At 41.4% G+C, this 19892-nt stretch overlaps 1 protein-coding gene across 2 annotated transcripts in view; it reads left to right on the top strand.

Annotated features, from left to right (window-relative positions):
- The window catches only part of Piezo2 (piezo type mechanosensitive ion channel component 2), a 357120-nt gene that overhangs the window by 59904 nt on the left and 277324 nt on the right, over positions 1–19892 (top strand). For both annotated transcript variants that reach the window (XM_021150566.2, XM_029472160.1), the window contains exon 2: positions 7734–7829. In XM_021150566.2, coding sequence (XP_021006225.1) covers positions 7734–7829 — 96 coding nt within the window. The remainder of the gene's footprint in view (positions 1–7733; positions 7830–19892) is intronic.

The following is a 19892-nucleotide window of genomic DNA, read 5'->3' as shown; positions in this document are numbered from 1 at the left end:
TGCTGGTCAGACCGGAAGAGGCTTGTGGCCCTACTCAGGCCGGTTTTCTGCTTCCCTAACTAATGCAGTCTCAGGTCTCGCGTGCAATTGGATTGGAGCAGAAGCTGTGTTCCACTCACCAGAAGTCTCAAGATCCTGTGGCGGGTGTTGTGGGTAGCTGGCAGGTGTCAGCCGACCCTGCACCCTAGCTACCCCATTGCTGGTTAGACCGGAAGAGCGCAAACATTGTTCTTAATAGCCTGTCACACTCCTCAGTATTTCTCTGGTATAACAGATGCTCATTCCACTCTCATTTCTGATTTTACTTTTGAATCCTTTCTCTGATTTTTAAAGGGTTTATCTCTTTTGGCTATCTTTGTAGAAAACAACACTTACATTCAACATTCTATTGCTTTTCTAGTCTATTTCATGGTTGTCTTCATCTTTTTTTTATCTTCTACTAACTTAGGGCTTAATTTTTTTGGTCTTGTTCAATTTCTTTAGGAAGACAAGATTAATCCGAGATCTTCTTTTTATGTAGTTTTGTGGGGGTTTTTGTTTTTGTTTTTACCAGCTTTTTCTTAGAATTACTTCTGTTGCATCCTGTCAGCTTTAGAATGGATTCTGTCCTTCTTGTCTTAACATATATTTATATCTCCCCTTTACCTTCTCCCTTGGCCCATTCTTTGTTCAGATGCCCTGGTTTTGTTGTTCTTTTTTTTTTAATTTTAATGTATCCGTTAATTTCCCCAGAATCCCTATTAGTGACTTTTGGCAGGCATCTTAACTCTGCAGTCTGTAATGATGCATGTTCAGAGTTCCATCTTGTTCAAGTTTATAAACCTGGCTATGGCATAATTGTGAGTTTTCCTGGAGACTCCTTTCTTTGTGCTTGAAAAGAACATACATCCTGTGCTTGGTGGAATCCTCTGTCCACGGATAGCTGGTTTGTTTAGTTTACAGTCAGTTTATATCAAATATTTCCTTATTGATCTTCTGTTGAAATACTCTGTCCTTGATGAAACTGGAGTATCAGACCCTTACAGTTACTGGACTAAAATCTTTCTTCTTAATGCCTGTCAGTATTTATGTATTTAGGTGCTCCGATACTGGGCACATACACACTTACAACCATCATAGGCTCTTGATGACAGCCACATTGTCACAATATAATGACCTTTGTTGCCTCATCTTACACATATGTATGTCTATTTTATGTGCTGTAGGTATCACACTCCAGTTTTGTTTTTATTTCTATTTGCATATCTTTTTCCATTTTTTCTACCCCAGGCCTATCTGTTCTTTAGTACAAACAAAATCTCTTGTAGACAGCATATAGATGTTTCTTCCTTTTTCCCCTTTTATTGAACATAGATGTTTTTTCTCTATAATATATCCTGATTACTGTTTCCCCTCCCTCTGCTCCTCCCAATTCCTCCCTACTACCTCTACGCTCTGGTTCCACCCCTTTTAGGCCTCTTAATAAAAAACAAAAAGTCTTCTAAGGGGTAATAATAAAATAAGATAAAACAAAACCCAATATATTGCAATAGGTCAAAACAAGCAAACAAACAGAAGAAAAAGAACCCAAGAAAAAGCACAAGAAACAGGCATAGATATAAAAACCTTCTCATTTTCACACTCAGGAATATGAAAAAAAAAACCCACTAAACTGGAAGGCAAAATATATACACAAAGGATCTACAATGTAAAAAGAATGAAAATTTATAAATAAAATATTAAATTTAATAATAATAATATTAGTAATAATAATATTAATGATAGTAAAGCAGCCCTGTCATGAGATTATGAGACAAGTAGTAACCTCCATGGATGCCACTGGATTCACTGAATGTGTTTTCTGTTGGCCATTCTACTGCAGGGCATGTGTCTTACCATTAAGAATAGTTTGGCTTCCCAGTGAGATTCCCTCAGGGAAAACAAAATTTTCACTTGCAAGTGATTATCACTTCACAAGGGCTAGTGTCTGGGTTAGGTATAGAGCCATGTGTCTGCTTCTCTAAGCCCTGGGACCCCACCTGGTACAGCCCCCCACCTGGTACAACCCTGTGCAGGCCATGTGCATGTTGCCTTGGTCTCTGTGAGTTCCTATGTGTGTTACAGATTGAGTTAAAGGCCCTTGTTCCCTTGGTGTCTTCCATCCCCTCTGGCTCTTACACTCTTATGGCTTTCTCTTTTGCAGAGTTCCCTGCGCCCTGGGGTGGGGGTGGGGGTTGATGGAGATATCACCTTTGGGGATGAGTGTTCCAAGGTGTCTCTCTGCATATTGCCTGGATGTGGGTCTCTATTTGTTCCCATCTGCTGCAGGAGGAGACGTCACTGACTATGGATGAGCAAGGCAGTTATCATATTTGTCTTTCTAGATCTGAGTTAACTAATGCAAGATTTTTAAAAAACATAGTGCCATACATTTACATTTGAATTGCATGGTTTCATTTTCTTAACAGCTAACTAATACCCCATTGTGCAAATGAACTACTTTTTTTTTTTTAATCCATTCCTTTGGTGAGTGACATCTAGGCTCTTTCAAATTTTTGGTTATTATAAATAGACAGTGATGAACATGGTTGAGCAAATGTCTCTTTGTTAGGATGAAGTGACCTTTGGGTGTGTGCCTAGGATGAAGTGACCTTTGGGTGTGTGCCCAGGAGTGGTATAGCTGGTTCTTGAGGCAGATCAATTCCCATCTTTCTGAGGAGCTGCCACACTGATTGATACAGTGACTTTTATAAGTTTGCACTCCCACCAGCAATGGATAGTGTTCACCTTACTCTACCTTCTTGCTAGCATGAACTCGTTTTATTGATCTTAGCCATTCTGATGGGGTATAAGATACATTCTCAGAGTATTTTGATTTGCAAATCCTTGATGACTAAGGATGTTAAACGTTTCTCTAAGTATGTCTTGGCTATTTGTCTCTATGGAGAGTTTGTTGTTGTGATATGTGTCCTACTTTAAAATCGGGTTATTTGCTTTTCTTGATATCTAGTTTCTTAATTTCTTTATATATATTTTTTATGTTCACCCTCAGTCAGATGTGACTTGATAAAAATTTTTTCCCATTCTGTAGGCTTTCGTTCCGTCTAAGTGATGATGTCATTTCCCATGCAGAAGCAGCTCAGTTTCATGAGGTCCTAGTTATTAACTGATCATCATAATGCTTGTGGTAATGGTGGGTATTCTATTCAGAAAATGTTTTCATGTGCCAGTGAGTTCAAGGCTACCCCTTACTTTCTCTTCTATAAGGTTCATATATTTGGTTTTAAGTTGAGGTATTTGATCTATTTGGAATTGAGTTTTTTTACAGAATAATTAGTATCAATCTGTTTGCATTCTTCTACATGCAGCCATCCAGGTTGACCAACACCATTCGTTGGAAATGCTATCTTTTTTCCAGATTTCTTTATCAATAATCAGGGGTCTGTAGGTGTGTGGATTTATGTCTGGCTCTTCAGTTGGATTCCATTGATCCACAGGTCTGTTTTTGTTCCAGTCCTATGCCATTTTTATTACTACAGCTCTGTAGTACAATTTGAGGTTGGAGATGGTGACACCTCCATCAGCTCTTTTATTATTCAGGTTTGTTTCAGTTATCCTGTGTGTGTGTGTGTGTGTGTGTGTGTGTGTGTGTGTGTGTGTGTGTGTGTATGTGTGTGTGTGTTCTGTTCTGAAGCTGAAAATTATCTTTTTGAGATCTGTGAAGAATTTTGTTGGCATTTTGATGGGGATTGCATAGATTCTGTAGATTGCTATTGGTAGGATGGCCATTTTTACTACATTAATCCTACGGATCAATGAGCATGGGATATCTTTCCATCTTCTTATATCTTTTTCAATTTCTTCAATATCTTAAAGTCAAGGTGTGTTTATTGGATGTATCAGATTAATACTGTTTTCACATTCATTCTTTCTGTCTCTGTGTTTTTATTGGGGGAATTGAGACCATTGATTGAGTTATCAATAAGCGCTCTTTCTTGATTCTTGTTATTTTGTTGTGGTGTGTGTGTCTGTATGTCTCTCTGTGTGTGTGTGTGTGTGTGTGTGTGTGTATGCATGCGCATGTGTACTCAGTGTTCCCCTCTTTTGATTTATTGGCCTGGAATTATTTATTGCTTGTGTTTTCTTGTGTGTGGTTAACCTTTTGAGGTTGCAGTTTTCCTTCTAGTGTTTAGATTTGGTTTTATTATGAACTATCTTTTTTTCTCCATCTGTGATGATTGAAACTTTTGTTGGGTATAATAGTCTCAACTTTCATCTGTGATGTCTTGTAGAATATGCTTCACATCTTTCCAGACTCTTCTGGCTTCAAGAGTCAACATTGAGAAGTCAAGTGTTATTCTAATAGGTCTGCTTTTATATGTTACTTGGCCTTTTTATCACTTGCAGCTTTTAATATTTTTTTTTGTTCTGTTCATTTAGTGTTTGGGTTATTATGTGCTGAGGGCTCTTTTCTTTTCTGGTCCTTTCTGTGTGGTGTTCTGTATGTTTCCAATACTTTGATAGGTTAGGGGTATTTTCTTCTATGATTTTGTTGAAAATATTTTCTGTGATGTTGACCTGGGTTTCTTTTCCTATCTTTATATCTATTATTTTTAGATTTTTGTCTTTTCATAGCAGTCCCAGGTTTCCTGGATGTCTTGTTATAGGATTTTTTTCTTTTTAGATTGAACACTTTCTTTGACTGAGGTATCTGTTGCTTCTATCATGTCTTCAATGCTGGAGATTCTCTCTTCCATCGCTTTCATGATATTGGTACAGCTTGCCCACAAGACTCTTGTTCCAGTTCCTAAATATTTCATTTCCAGAATCTCCTCAGTTCTAGTTTCTTTATTAATCAGTATTTCTACTTTCAGGTCAGGACTTGAACTATTTTATTTATTTCCTTCCACTGTTTATTTGTGTTTTCAGAGATTTCATTAAGGGATATACTAATTTCCTCTTTAAGGATCACTAGCATATTCATAAAGTCTATTTCAAGGTCTTTGTCTTTGCTATGCTGCAATTCTCAGGTCCTACTATGGTCGGGTTACTCAACTCTAGTGGAAACATAGTGTCCTGGTTGTTATTGATTGAGGTTTTCCACAGGCATCTAGGCATCTGATGGAAATTCTAGGTGTTCATATCTGGTCTTGTCTTTGTTGGGTGGATATTTTGATTCTTGGTTTCTCTTGTCTTCTCTAGTTTCTAGGAGGGTGTCATGGGTATATGATGCTAGTAGGGAATTCTTGGATCCTGCTAGGTGTGGCCACTGTGAATCTGGGTTAAATGTTTTTCTAGGCATGGGGAGCTGACGCTTATGAGTGAGGATGGGCTGGCAGTGGGATCTTGAGGGGATTCCCCAGGAGGGAGGAAATCAGGGTGCTCACCAATATTTACTTAGTCCTCTGGGAACAGGGGCAGAGAATAAGGGGAGGCAACAGCCAGTAGTTTCTTACAGAGATGGGAATGAGGCTGGGGGATTGGATTTGGAAGAGCTGAGGTAGAATGAAGACTTTAAACTAGTCTACCTACTTCCCTAGTTACAGTTGTGTGTGGGTTCCCAGGAATGCCTGCTGGGGGTGGGGGCTGAGGTAAGTGCTGAGTCAGGGAAGGAAGGGTAGAGCGGAAGATCAGTGTGATCACTGGAGTTATGGGCTGAAGTGGGTGAGGGGTCCAGATAAGGAAGGGTAGAGAGGATGATTGGAGTGATCCACTGGAGATACAGGCTGAAGGGGGTGAGGGGCAGAAGATCAGGGTGATCCACTGGATAGATGGGCTGAAGTGGGTGAGGGGCCACTGAAGCAGGTGGTTTGCTACAGAGCTGAAGGTGAGACTGAATGGTTGGATTTGTAGTAGAGAAGGGAGAGGTGAACATCCAGTTAGCCTAACTGCCCCTCCCCCATCCACTTGGCTACCCTCTATCTTTTGCCTAGAGAATTTAATGCACTAATGTTTAAGGTAGTTGCTGATGGGTAAGACTTACTGTTGCTATTTTGTCCATTGTTTTCTTTCTTTTTCTTTTATTAGATATTTTATTTATTTATATTTCACATGTTATCCACTTTTCCTGTTTCCCTTCCACAAACCCTCTATCTCATCCCCTCCACTGCTTCTATGAGGGTGCTCTCCTACCCACCCACAAACCGTCTCCCCTCCCTGGCATTCCCCTACACTGGGGCATTGAGCCTTCACAGGACCAAGGGCCTCTCCTCCCATTGATGCCCGACAATGCCATCGTCTACTACATATGCGACTGGTGCCATGGGTCCCTCTATGTATATTCTTTGGTTGGTGGTTTAGTTTCTGTTTGCTGGTTGTTTTAGAAAGCCTTCTGTTCTTCCTTCTGCTCTTACTGTTCTTTTTTGATTTGGTAAATTTTCTTTGTTGTTGTTTTTTGTTTGTTTGTTTTTTATCTTTTTTCTTTCTTCTTTGGCAAATATATGATAGGTTTTTTTGTTTTGTTTTGTTTTGTTTTGTTTTTGTTTTTGTTTTATGGGTACAACTAAGTTTATGGAAAGCATCTTATAGCAGTACAGTAAATTTTAAGCCTGGTAAAAATCTAATGCCAATGATTTATAAAACTTCTTCCTTGAAGGGAGTCTACCTAGCTCAAGCATGTCAACCATGGCTCGGGCAGGCCTTGATCTTCTTCCCTATTCCCTCTGCCTTGCTAAAAGACAAAACAAAACAAAAAAAATCCCATTAGATTACATTCCTAAAAGTAGCAAACAAGGTCTCTTCCTTTATTTGTCTATTTTCCTCCTGAGGCTTACTACCAAGGCCCAGCTATCAAAGTATTGAAGCCCAACAATCAGAAGTCCCCTTTAGCTGCCCTAATTAACATGCCCCATCAAAATGTACCACCACATACTAACACAGCATTTCCCCCTTTTACCTTTATCAACTGCCATTTTCCTATGGGCATGTCTGCCTCCTCTCTCTTCAGAGGTAGTCTTTGTTCCCAACTCAGGAACAAATATCCCTGGCCCAACCTCCCTTGATCCTTTCCTCATTTTCTCTTGTCCTCTGTCTCCTGTCTTTGTCTCTTATTCCCTGCCTTTTGTCCTTCTGGAGCAAATAAATCTCCTTTGTGCTGAGAACTTGGCCCAGGGGTTCCTGAGCTGATATCAATCTTTACATTACTCCCCACATTTTTTTGTTTTTACATATTTTGAAATTTTGTACTTATTAACAAGTTACTTTACTGATTTTTAATGGAACTACTCTGTTAACTTTAAGTTCATTTTTAGATTTTTTTTTAAGAGCAAAGATCTGGTTAGTTGGTTGGTTTGTGTGTGTGTGTGTGTCTGTGTTTGTGTGTTTCACATCATTCTCAATACAATGGCGAACACAGAATACTGTTTATTACTTTGACATTGACTTACAATGGCGAACACAAAATACTGTTTATTACTTTGACGTTGACTTACCTGTTTAGAGCAGTGGTTCTCAACCTGTGGGTTGTAACCCCTTGACGCTTTCACAGGGGTTGCCTAAGAGCATCAAAAATACCAGATATTTACATTACCATTCATAACAGTAGCAAAGTTACAGTTATGAAGTAGCAATGATAATACTTTTATGGTTGAGGGGTCACTGTAACATGAGGAACTGTATTAAAGGGTCACAGTGTTGGCAAGGTTGAGAACCACTGGTTGAGAGACGGAAGCACTGTGAGTTTTGATATGATCAACACGGGGCTTTTTGTGTCACCTGCTGTCATTAATGCCATGTTCCTCTCTTCCCAATCACAGCATGTGCGTTCCGGTACAACGGGCTCTCCTTTGTCTACCTTATCTACCTCTTGCTCATTCCTCTGTTCTCAGAACCAACCAAAGCAACGATGCAAGGTAAGGTCCCTTATTGGTCCATAGCAGAGTTGATAAAGCTTGGATGTGCTTTTCTTGACTCCTGGGGTTTGTCTCTATTCCGGGAGATGGGCATTATCTGGGCAGCAGGGGTGGGTGTCCAGTGTTGTAGCCACTATCAAGTAGATCAGAACGATTCGTTTGGGTTTCATGTGTCTTTGTTATGTACACAGCCATTCTCCCTATATTAGCTCCTAACTAAGTAGACTGGACAGATAATCAGGAATTCTGTGGCTAATGAAAACTCACTCACAGTACTGTCAATTAAAATAAGGCCTATGGTATGGCAAAGCTAGCACATGCATTTAAATAATGTGTTGTTGGGGGAGAATATGGTCATTGAAAAGAGCAGAGCAACACGGGGGCCCCTGGAGCCTTGTGGTGGGAGAACTGGGTAGAAAGCCTGGTTTTCTGCCGTTCCTTGCTGGTGGTGCATCAGTTGAGTTTTTTGTTTGTTGTGTTTTGCTTTGCTTTTTAAAAAAATACATATTTCTCAAGTACACAGTGAAAGCAGAAAGCAGTCTCTTTACTTTAGATAGTATCTAAAGCAGGTTCCTGCGGAGCTTTAAATACTTGTTTATTGCTCTGTGAGATGGCAGAGAAAAGAGCAGTGACTGTTTTCTGAGGGTCTAACTTGGTAGCACCTTCTGGTTTTGATCGACCTTGGTTGAGGTTCTTCCACAAATGTGAAAATGAAGCTCCCTTGAGCCCGGTGAAATAAACTGTTTTTGTCACACGTTGTCATTACAAGAAATAGGGACCGTGCCAAATGCTGTAGGTGAGTGAAACGGCTGTGTGTTTCCATGACAGGAAAAGGAAATCCAGCTTGTCCTGACCTTCGGTGGCGTGAGAAAGGCCATTAGTGGTAGCTGCCTTTTAGTGATGGGCTCTTTTGGAGAAACAGCAAAGACAGTGTACCAAGGACAGCAAACCACTTCATCTTTCCCCTCCTTCCTGATTATGGACTTTAGATACTGCTAGTAGTTAGAGCTACAGATGCTCTGCCTGTTTCCCTGACCAAAAAGACCATTCACATTATAGCTATCGCTCTGAACTATATGCTTAATAGACCAGGTTAAGAAAAGCTATAGAAGCAGAGGTTTATGCAGATCCTTATTAAACAGCAAATGCAGTGTTTATGGGACTTCATTCACCATGACCTCCCTCTGAAGAGTTCAGCATAGGATATCTGGCCTCAGAAATGAGATTATCATGCATGGGCAACTCCTGTTCCGGGGTTTCAAATGCATGCTGCAAAAAAGACTTTGTGAGCATTCAGAACTCAGTGCTTTTAAAGTGGGTGCTTTTACCTGTTCCCTTGAATTTTCTGTGGCTCCTATGTCAATATAGGCTCCTGTTCTATCTGGAGATCAAGTAAATAAAATTTGTCTCCACCCTTGTGTGACAGCTCTTAGATTTTCTTTTTTCATCTCCCAGTCAATAACCCTGAATCTCTAACAATTTTATGTGTCCATTAGGCTAAGCCCAGTACACTGGGCCCTGACACTAACAGGATATGACATACATGACATAGAATCAAATTCTACAAAGCCTCCACATGTGCAGAAATATCCTGTGAATGAAAAGTTTCAAGGTCAGTGAGCAAAGAAGACCCCAGGTGCCTGCTGATTCTGGTCCCATCAGAGGAGAAGGGCAGAGCAGGCTTATTAGGAAGTCCCTACATCCGCATTCGGAAGCAGCATCCTGGTGTTTGATTTTCCTCTTTCCTGCTTCTTAGCACCAGGAAACATGACTGATGTTACCATAACCTCATCTATTTGTTTGCTTCTGTAATATATGTGGTTTTTTTTTCTGACCCACAGGACTCAAAAATCCATGCATTTCTAGAGACTGTGTGGAAAGACAGAGAGGATTACATATTCCTAGGTGGTGGTGTGAGGGCCTGCCTAGAACCGATGGGCTCAAGCTGTCACAGAGGGAGAGCATGGCTTTTTAGGACAGGGCTCAAGCTCAAGTGCACTGAGCTCTGAAAGTCTGGGTTCATAACCACATCTTTGGAATCAGCTGACAGGCACATTAGCATAAGCGTCTCACCGAGCTCTGCATTGTACCTCCTGGAAAGCCCAGGTCCAAGTCCATATGTGAACTTGAATTGGTCCCAAGAGCTGATGCAGGTGCGCCTTGCCAAGTTCCTGTATTAATACAGACACACAAAACTAGACATAAGATGCATGCATATGGTGACTGCTCCCGTGCTTTCTGCTCTGTCTCTCCACGTGTGTGGATGGACATCTTTGCCTATGTGATTGGGCTTCCTTTCAATGTGCTTACAGAGGTTCCCAGTATGTGGGGAACATCAGTATTCTACATTAGCCTGTATACTCTTTGATGCAGTCCTTAGACTGATCCCAAATGGACAATTGTGGGTGGTTAGGTTAGAAGCATCCACTTATCTTGAGCTTGGTGTCCTTAGCAAGATGAAGACTATTCGAACAGAAATACCTTTCAATGCCTGGGTTATAGACTGCACTGATAAAGAAAGAAGATCATTTATATGCCCAAACACTAAAACTTCTGTTTTGAAAAACTAGTTAGGGGCTGGACCCCACAATCCCCGTAGAGGACAAGTTCCCAGATTCTCAGTGTAGAGAGCTTTCTATCACATGTTGATGTCATGTGTTGAGCCCAGTGTACCCCACCACAGACACAAACACCAGGGTAATAAAGTTGCTCAGAAATTCATTATACACCACACATGGAACTATCTGATTAGGGAGAAATAAGATTTATACAGTCGGAGAATTCTTGATTTGAAAGAGCAAGCTTGTAGGAGCGGTTCTCCTACATGTTCTCCTAGCTAGCAGGGAAATCCTTTCTGCAACAGCTGTGTGGGCTGCCTGAGTGGCTCTTTACATATTGGTGGTGTCGGGAGCTCCCTTCTCACTGGGGCCTCTAAAGCAGCAGTTCTCAACCTGTGGGTTGCAACCTCTTTGCTCTTTCACAGGGGTCGCATCAGATATTCTGCCTATCAGATATTTACATTGTGGTTCGTAACAGGAGCAAAATGAGAGTCATGAAGTAGCAGTAGAATAATTTTATGACTGGAGGCCACCTCAGCATGAATTAAAGGGTCGCAGCATTAGGAAGGTTTAGAACCTCTCTGCTCCAGAGACTTAAAACAGACTGAACTGTCCTTTCCTGCACTTCATGGACATGTTTCCTACCTAAAGCAATAATGAGTTAAGAGAGGTCAGAGATCAGATTCTAATGATATTGGGAATGGCTTGTGGAAGCCTAAGAGGTTCACTCATTAAATGGCTAAGACCCTTAAATGTATTACTATTTCAGTAGGGCTGAATCTTTTGGGGTTCTAACCTAAGTCAGGAATGACTGTAGGTATTTTATAAAAGAATATTAAATATAGGAAATTGATTAAAAGTGATAAGAAAACCAAGAACCTGGGCATAACATTGAAACCGCATAGGCTTATCAGCCAGGCGTATGTTGTGTGCCTGCATGCATGTGTGCATGCATGTGTGCTTCAGTAACAGACCCATTGGAAACTGCTAGAACCATAGAATTCAGAGAGCATGTCTATATGTAAATCATCATTACTATTCCTCCCGACTATGGCGTGGGTCTCTCAGGTGCAGAGGTCTGAGGAAATGGCTCATGGTATCTAATGTCTGGTGGGGCATAGGCTTAGTTAGGGATAATGGTCTTCATCGTCATTCATCTTTAACATGGCTGACTATGCCTAGTTCCTCAAGGATGTGAGTTCTCAACTGTTCTCCCAGAATAATCTCCTCTAGAGGCCTTCTACTTTGTCTGCTTGTTTTCTGAAATGTCTCGTATAGTGTGCAGAGCCAAATAGACTTCTTTGTATATTACCTGGGTTCAGACACTTGCTGATGACTACACAGAATAGACTAATACAGTAAATGCACAGCTATTTCCCTTGGCATTCACAAGCCACTTCTGGTGACCTTGCTTCTTACCCTGTATTTCTCAAGCAATGGCTTGTCACCATCTCGTGTTTGCATGTTGACAAAGGCTGCTCATCAAAGCCTCTCTGCCTGTAACGGACTCTTCAAGCTTCACTAATATTATTGCAAATAAACAGCCTTGCCATGAGGTTCACTAGAGACTGAGCAAACATTAGGCATGAAGGTCACTAGGACTCTTTCCTCTTACCCTCAATTAATACACGGTCCTTTTGCTCTCTTATGCATGAACGTTAAGAGAGTGGGGGATACACTACTATGCTGACTATTGTGCCTGGTTTGTGGGAGACAGCCAGACAATGATTACAGAATGAATGAATTTACCCCTGTGTCTAGTTCTTACGAAGGATTTGTGAACATGGTTACCATCACCACAACCTCTGTAACAGCAAAATCATATGATAGTTTATTGCGTACACAGGTCCTCTGGAGACAGAAGCACAGGGTACCACAGACCATGGAACTCTGCTATTTTCAATTTCATTAGGATCAGAGAATCACGAGTAATTGAAGACCTCAAGTCTGCTAAAATGTTTTATGTGTTCAATTACAATGATGGACATTTTATTTAAGCATGTGATATTGGAGGAGAGGAAACGAGAATTTTCTTGCTGTTCAGAAAGAGAGTGCGTTGGGTTAAGAATTTAAACAGACCTCCATTAAATTCTTAAACTAGTGTGTAATAAACATCACATGGCTGGCCCACTGTTTCAAATTTGGGAGGCGCTAAGTTCATCCAGGTACACAATAGGTTTCTTATACTGTGTTCTCTGAGGACAGTGTACTGGTAAACATGGTTTGTATTTGGTTCAGATGGGAGATGAGTGTTTGAAACATGCAGTTTGAAAGAAGACCACAACAAGTGCTCATCGAGCACAGAATTTTGGAGGTCAGCATTATTTGTTTTAGTGTCAGAGTAGTGCTAGATCAAAGGATCTGGCTTGTAGAGAATGTTCTCATTAATGGCTATAGCTAATCTTCACTGAAAGGCTGTATAGGTTCTTTCTAAACAACAGCAAAAGATTAAGTGGTTGCCTAGGTTCCTGAACGTTTTGCTCCTAGATATCTCATAATATTTAGGCAGATTGGCCTATTTATTAATAGAGAGCTAGTAGCAGTGTCCACTAATTCTATCTGATTATTTTCATGCATCCGTTAATTTAATTCTCTCAGTGACCTCTTGAGTGGTATACTGCATTATTTAAAACATTGTTACACAGTGCTGGAGAGATGACTAGACATTCAGAGTACTTTTTCTTGTAGGGGACCTGGGTTCAATTCCCAGTACCATATAGTGGGCCACAATCATCTGTAGCTCAAGTTCCAGGGAATTTCATACCTTCTTCTGACTACTTGAAGGCACCAGGCACGTAAATACATGGAAGCAAAACATTCATAGCCATTAAATAAATAGATAGACAGATAGACAGACCTAAGATAGATAAATGATATATCGATCAATAGATAGGTAGGTAGGTAGATAGATAGATAGATAGATAGATAGATAGATAGATAGATAGATAGATAGATGATAGATAGAACTATACTGTTTATATTGAAGGTAGAGGCAGAGGTCTAGGTGAATTGACAATAAGCCCAGGCCACCGTGTGCATGGTCTGGCTATTGGCCTCTACAATATTCTGACTCATGCCCTAGACAGAGCTTAGTTCTCTGGGGTTTCAGAAGGAAATAAGGAAGCCAAGTTAGTTAGTGAATACTTTTGGCTGATAGCTCATTTGGCTCTGAGCACACAGGTCTGGAAAGATACCATGAGTCTATTTAAGGGAAGCATATTGTAACATTGGTGTGGCTGGCTGGCTCATGTGTACCTTACATAGACAGCATATCACATTAAGTGTGACCAGTTTTTGCCTTTCAACAGTTGTTAATCAAAAGACTGTCCTTCATGAGACACCGTGTTGAGTTTTGTGGAGGATGAAGAGGTGTAGAAAGACTGGCATTTCCCTGGAGTGGCCTTTTCACACCCCATGTTTTATGCAGCTGGTTGAGTGTTGGCTTTCCCAGTGTAACTGCTTTTGGAAGCTGCCTACTTAACCCTGGCTGAGCTGTTATGTTCTTAAGGCAATTTCGTGGCTCCCCTTTGTCTCTGTCTAGAGACTAGAGCATGAAAGCTGTGGTGGGGAACTGATGTCCCTGTGAGAGGAGTCTGACTCAGGTAGCATTCAGAGCCAAGCTGGATGTGGATAAAGCTGGCCACTAAATGGGTTGTGTTGATTTCAGAAGAGAAGGGTGGAGTGCTTTGTACAAAGCAGGGTCTGGAGGTTACTGCTCATTGTGAGGGAGACAGTTTGATGCTGACTGGGATGAGAACCATAGTGCTGATACACATGGCAGATGTATGTACTGCCATGATGTTTGTGTAGATGGATGCATGTGATCTCACTTGTTATCAGATGAACCATCCAGGCGAGAAGGCAGCATCCCGAGGCACTGGTTGATTCTAGAACTATCAGAAGTGAAGCAGTATCCTCAAGATCCAGCTCAGATTTTCCTGTGGCCAGGTGCTCTCCTGGAGGATGGTTGTGACACAGACAACTTCATCACCATTTGCCACAAGCCAGACACTCTCGATGAATAGACGTTTGTTCTAGTATAATTAGAAATGGACCCACAGTCCGTGGAGAGAGACACACATCCATCTGCAGTGCAATGTTTGAAGGACATTGGAAATTGCCGTCTGCTTGCTTAGCTCTCCAGCAAGTCATTTTTGTTCATGTTTGTCTTCTTGAGTACAGCCATACTCATGGTGACAGCATGGCATATGGGTTAGGTTTGGAACTTGGGGCTAAAGTGGATGTGTGCATGCCCTGCAGCCTCTCTCTGTTTCTGTCTCTGTCTCTCTCTTTCCCTCTCTCCCTTGCACTCTCTCTCCCTCCTCCCCTCCCTTCCTCTCCTCTCTCTCTTTCTCCTTCCTACCCTCTCTCACTCTCTCATGACAGCTGCTATAAAAGAAATGACAACCTCTCTCCATAGAGTCTTTCAGTGGGTCTTTGGCCCTCTAACAGAATCTCAAGGTGTATAGATTCCTGGAGAATGATCGGATCCATAATTCCTCCCCAAGAAAGTTTATGGAATACAGGTTACCAGACACCAAGACATCAGGTGGTTCAGATGTCATGTTCCTGTCGGTGTAGGGGTGTAGGGGGTTCACCTTAACCAAACATGCCCCATCTCCTCCCTTCCCCTACATCCTTTAATTCACACATTAGCAAGATTCCCTTCTCTAGACTGTAGTATCCCCCAGCCCCAGAGACAGACGGACTACAGGCATGAAGTCTCCCCTTTCTACAAAACTTCTAAAAAGAAACTTTCCCTCTGCCACATGGGCAGGCTTCAACTCTCCTTAGAGCCCTGCCATGCTGTTTGTCTATCTGTCCACAGCATTAGTAACTATTCCAATAAATCTCTTACCCAACAGGACGATCCACTTCAGTGTCTCCCCTGAACTGCAAACCTTACAGCTTTCATTGAGAACCTCACACCCAGAGGTGGATGGCAGGCAGGGACTTCCAGGGACCAAGAGTTTTCTGGGCTCCATGATGGTGGCAGCTCCTTGTGGAGTTGGCAGAACAGAGAGAACAGCCCATTCTTTGTCAGTGCCAGTAAGATTGCCAAGGGAGTAACAGAAGAAGTGCAGAGTGCCAGCTTTTGCAGGCGTTACTGAAGAGTTTTTTGATGTGCAGCTTAGAGATTTTTGCTTACCTTCTTATTTAGAGTAATTATGAATAGCTTTTCTTTTTCGAATGAATTTTGGTTTTGCTAGTTGGACCAAGAGAGTGATTTCTCTGGTTCATTTACTCACATTTACACTCTAACATTACTATTGGTTTCCTGCTTAGTGGGATCTTTTGCAGCGTTTGGGAAGGCAGGGGGAGAGAGGGTTAGAAAATAAAGGGCTTTGTTGTGTTCTGTTGATAACCATGAGTAGGTGAAATTTACAGCAGGCCAGGTTAACACTTGTAAACTTTTGCCAAAGTTGTCTTAGAATGATCAAAAAAAAATGTATTTTACTTTATGTAACTCTGAATAGGACCCTACTTCAACAGGAAGTAGTACTGATCTTCTTAATTATATAAAAATTATATATGTGTATATAATATTTATATTATATTTTATTATTAATAAATGATATAAATGACATAATCTTAGAAATCTTTTTAATCTCCCATATACATTCAAATTACCTTATTCCAAGGTTCTGACCCAGGCTACGCTTAGCCAGAATACCAACAGCATCCTGAACAAAGGAAAATGGTTTTCAGTTTCTCTACTTAAAGAGGCAAAGAGGTCTGTAACTTATAAAGCTGTGTTTAGACGTCAGAACGGAAATAGTAGCAGATATTTAAAACAGCCTGCATCTGGTTTTTGTTATAAATAGTCTTTAGACCATTAGGCTTATTATTACTATGTTTTACTATGTCATAATAAACCAAATGGCAAGAAAATATTTAATTGGATAAATTACCTGGTAAGTGTTTTATTGCCAGTAAGGTCAGCTCACCACTCCAAAGATTGCTAACCAAAGTAATTAGTAGTTCGTGTCTCTGTTTTTGAAATCAACTATAGAATGTTTAGGGTTTCTCTTCTTTTGTAGGATGGGGCAGGTTATTATCCTATTTTTGTGCATTTGGCATGCATGCAGGCAAGCAGAGGGCCTTTCAGGCAACATAATTCTTGCTTCAGGAAACAGCAGGTTGTGTTAGTGCATGACAATAGAAAAGATTATGCAAGTCCCCAATATTTCTTTATTTGGCTCTGACAAATAGTATCTATGAAGCAAGACCACTATTTTGATTATAATGTACTATTCATTTGAACTGATTTCAGTTTGTGGATCTGTCCTTTGGCTGTTCACAGATATTTCTTATCATCTTCCTGGGCCAGACCTTGCATGAGGTTACTCACCCTGCAATGGGGAGCAGGACACAGCTCCACCATCTGTTGGCTTTGCCCTGTTGGGCAAGCTACTGGAATTTTCAGCTCTCTGTATTCTAGGTCTGCTGAGCTTGGTATGTTTCTGGATAGGGTTGCCAGGGTTGTGATGTATGCCCAGTAGATGCAAAAATAGCTGCAGAGAAGTCATTTGGTTTTCTGTTTTGGTGACCAAATAGCTGAAAGCAAAGTTTAATTTTGACTCAGAACATCAGGGTTTCTTGTTTGTGGTCCTCTGTCTCCACTGTTTTGTTCCTGGAGGAAGGCAGAGAGAGCATCAGAGGGGTGTGGGCTATGACAGAGGAGGAGACTTATCTCTTGAAGGCCAGTGGGGGCTTTAAGATATAATGGAGAAAGGCATAACCCCAGTGAGTGCTTCCTCCAACAGGACCCCACCTCCTAATTCTTCATTGACAAGGTTAGCATCACTATTTTCTCTCCATGGCCTTTGGTGGTGGTGGTAAGGATGTCCAATCTAAACCAAGGAAGGAACCATCGCTCTCCTCTGACTTTAAAATTTCATTTTCCATTTAAGAATATTCTACTGAATATGATTTACTTACATATTATTTGAGTCTTTTTTAAAAAAATATTATTTGAGTCTTTTTAAAAAGAAAAGTTTTGAAACTAGCTTGCTTCAGAGCCTGCAAAAGACTAAGTTCGAATTTATTTATTAGTCAAGATGGATGTGTTATTTGTGCGATTTCTCCTACAGATATCCATATACCTAGAGTTGGACAGACATATGAGGAAGAAAATCTCAAAATAAAACCTTACATTGAGCTCTCAGGCAAGGCTACCCATGATTCCAGGAAGGATAAGCAGGTGGTAGGTAGCATGCTTGCTAGAATCCAGGCAAGTATTCTTCCGCCCAGTGTTCCCTCAGTCTCTACACACCTTCAGAGTCTACTGAGTGATGCTGGAAGCTAACAGTCTAAGAGGTTAATTTATTGAGGGAGTGCTTCTAATATCAATAATGCAGGGATCCATGTAGATACTCCCTCAGCCCCTGTATGCTCTGATAACAACAGAAAAAAAAAATAAGGGCAGACATTATGCATGCCCTCTCCGTGCCTCGGAGCATATAAGTAGACAATTATTGAACTTCAAGTGGCAGTTTGGTATACGTTTTCAGTATCAAGCAGGAATGGACACTGGCATAAAGCATGCATTTGTTTGCTTTGGCTAATTGGGTGCTGAGCATCTGAAGTGAGTTCTACAAGTGACTTGGTACTGGAGCTGCAATCCTTTCAATTTTGCAGCTCTGGAGTGAGACGACCCCCCCTCCCCATCTTTCCCTCATCTAGTTCTTAATTTCGCTTACTTCATGTTCTACACTTGAGTTGCAAATGCTATGGATGCTGTGACGTGTTTTGGAATAGGTCATCTGAGTCCCCTCTGACAACCTAGAAAAGAGACTGTCATGTTTTAAAATGTGGCGTGTGATATCCAATGTGATGTCATATATTATGATGTGCTGTGTCACCCACTCATTCTTCTGTCCCTGTGATGAACAACTTAGGCATGTCATCAACCTACAAACAGGAGAGGTTTAGCTTGGTTCACAGTTTCCAAGGCTTCAGTCCAGGATTGGATAACTTTGCTTCTCTTGGGCCTGGAATGATGCAAGATGTCATGGTGGGAGAGTGTTGTAGAGGATGTTCTTATTTGACTGCCAGGAGGGAAGGGGAAAACAGGAAGGTATGGGGCCCCAGGACCTAACTTCCATTAACTAGATCCCTACCTCCTAGTGATTCTACCACCTCCAGATGGTGCTGTGGAACAGAGAGCAACTTTTCAACACATGGGCCCTTAGAGGGTATCCATCCACACTCTAAGGCTGCCCACTTAGACTTAGCTGTTGCCTCCATGACAGTTGTCCAGGACTCCCTTTCCAGGGTCTTTGACCCCACTGGAACAGGACCTGAGTATGGGAGCATGTGTTCAGAACTATGTGTGAACATCAGTCTTTGGGTGTCTTTCTCTCTTCCACAGCAGTCTGCCCAACCCGTCTCTGAGCTCCTTTGGGAATGTATAAAGGATTGCAGCCATCAAATATCAGTCATTTCACCTCTGTAACAGCTTTCCTGGGGACACATGGTATCTGCAGCATGAAAACTGTTCAAATGCCAGGAAGGTTGGAAAACTTTTTCTCCAGTTGTTTGTGGGAATGTCCTGACTTTTACTGTAGTGAATTCTTGCCCAGATTCCTCACCATTTAAGAACCAGGTGTTGACCCTCCTTATGCCTGGGTTGTTAGCAGCAGAAGACTCATTTATATCATAGCATCTCAGCTGAAAAAGGTCGACCTTATCCCAGGCTCTCCCTTTCTGCTTGTGAATATGGCTCCCATCTCCATGAGCGATCACTGTGGCTTTCTTCATGTTCCCTTGCCTAATGCTGGAATGACTCTGCATGTCTCCTCTGTAGAGGTTTTTGTTGTTGTTGTTGTTGTTGGTGGTGGTGGTGGTGGTGGTGGTGGTGCTGATGGTAGTGTGTGTGTGTCTGATCGTCTGGTATATCCGCCATACTTAGTAACACCCTAACTTCTCATTATGTCATACCTTTGTTCTCTCCAATCACTTGTCCTGAGTATATGCCTATTAAAGCACCGAATTGCGAGTCTATATCTTGAGGGAACTCTTTTCATAGGTAGATTGGCAATTTAGTAAGTCTTACATATTAGCATCCGTCTTCTGATGCCAAGGACAGCAGAAGTAGGGACAATTGAGGTAGGGGAATCCAGGGGACCCTGTCAGGGAGGCAGGACAACCCACACCACTGTCTACATAAAGCCCTATCCAGAGGGTAGGTAAAAGCTGAATTCTGACTCTTGTTTTACTGACTGAAGATGAATGTTCTAGCTCATAATTGCATGGCCTAGGGCATTAAGAAGTTAATCCATGAGGTCATTGCACCATGTAGAAAACAGCAGAGTGTTGTAGGATTATATTTTAGACTGATAAGCAATCTCTGAAAGGAGGTATCCCCCATCTGTGCCTTATGTCCTCTTCATGTTCTCCGTAATCCCTTGTGCTTACTCTCAAACTTCCACATGGGAACTTTGTTTACCTTTCCTAAGAAGACCCTTCCCTCCCACATTCTCCAACCTTCTTGAGTGTTTTC

Source organism: Mus caroli, chromosome 18 (assembly GCF_900094665.2).
Source record: "Mus caroli chromosome 18, CAROLI_EIJ_v1.1, whole genome shotgun sequence".
In the NCBI taxonomy this organism is placed as follows: domain Eukaryota; kingdom Metazoa; phylum Chordata; class Mammalia; order Rodentia; family Muridae; genus Mus; species Mus caroli.
The sequence above is the reverse complement of the archived record's forward strand: the minus strand, read 5'-3'. Positions and strand labels throughout refer to the sequence as shown.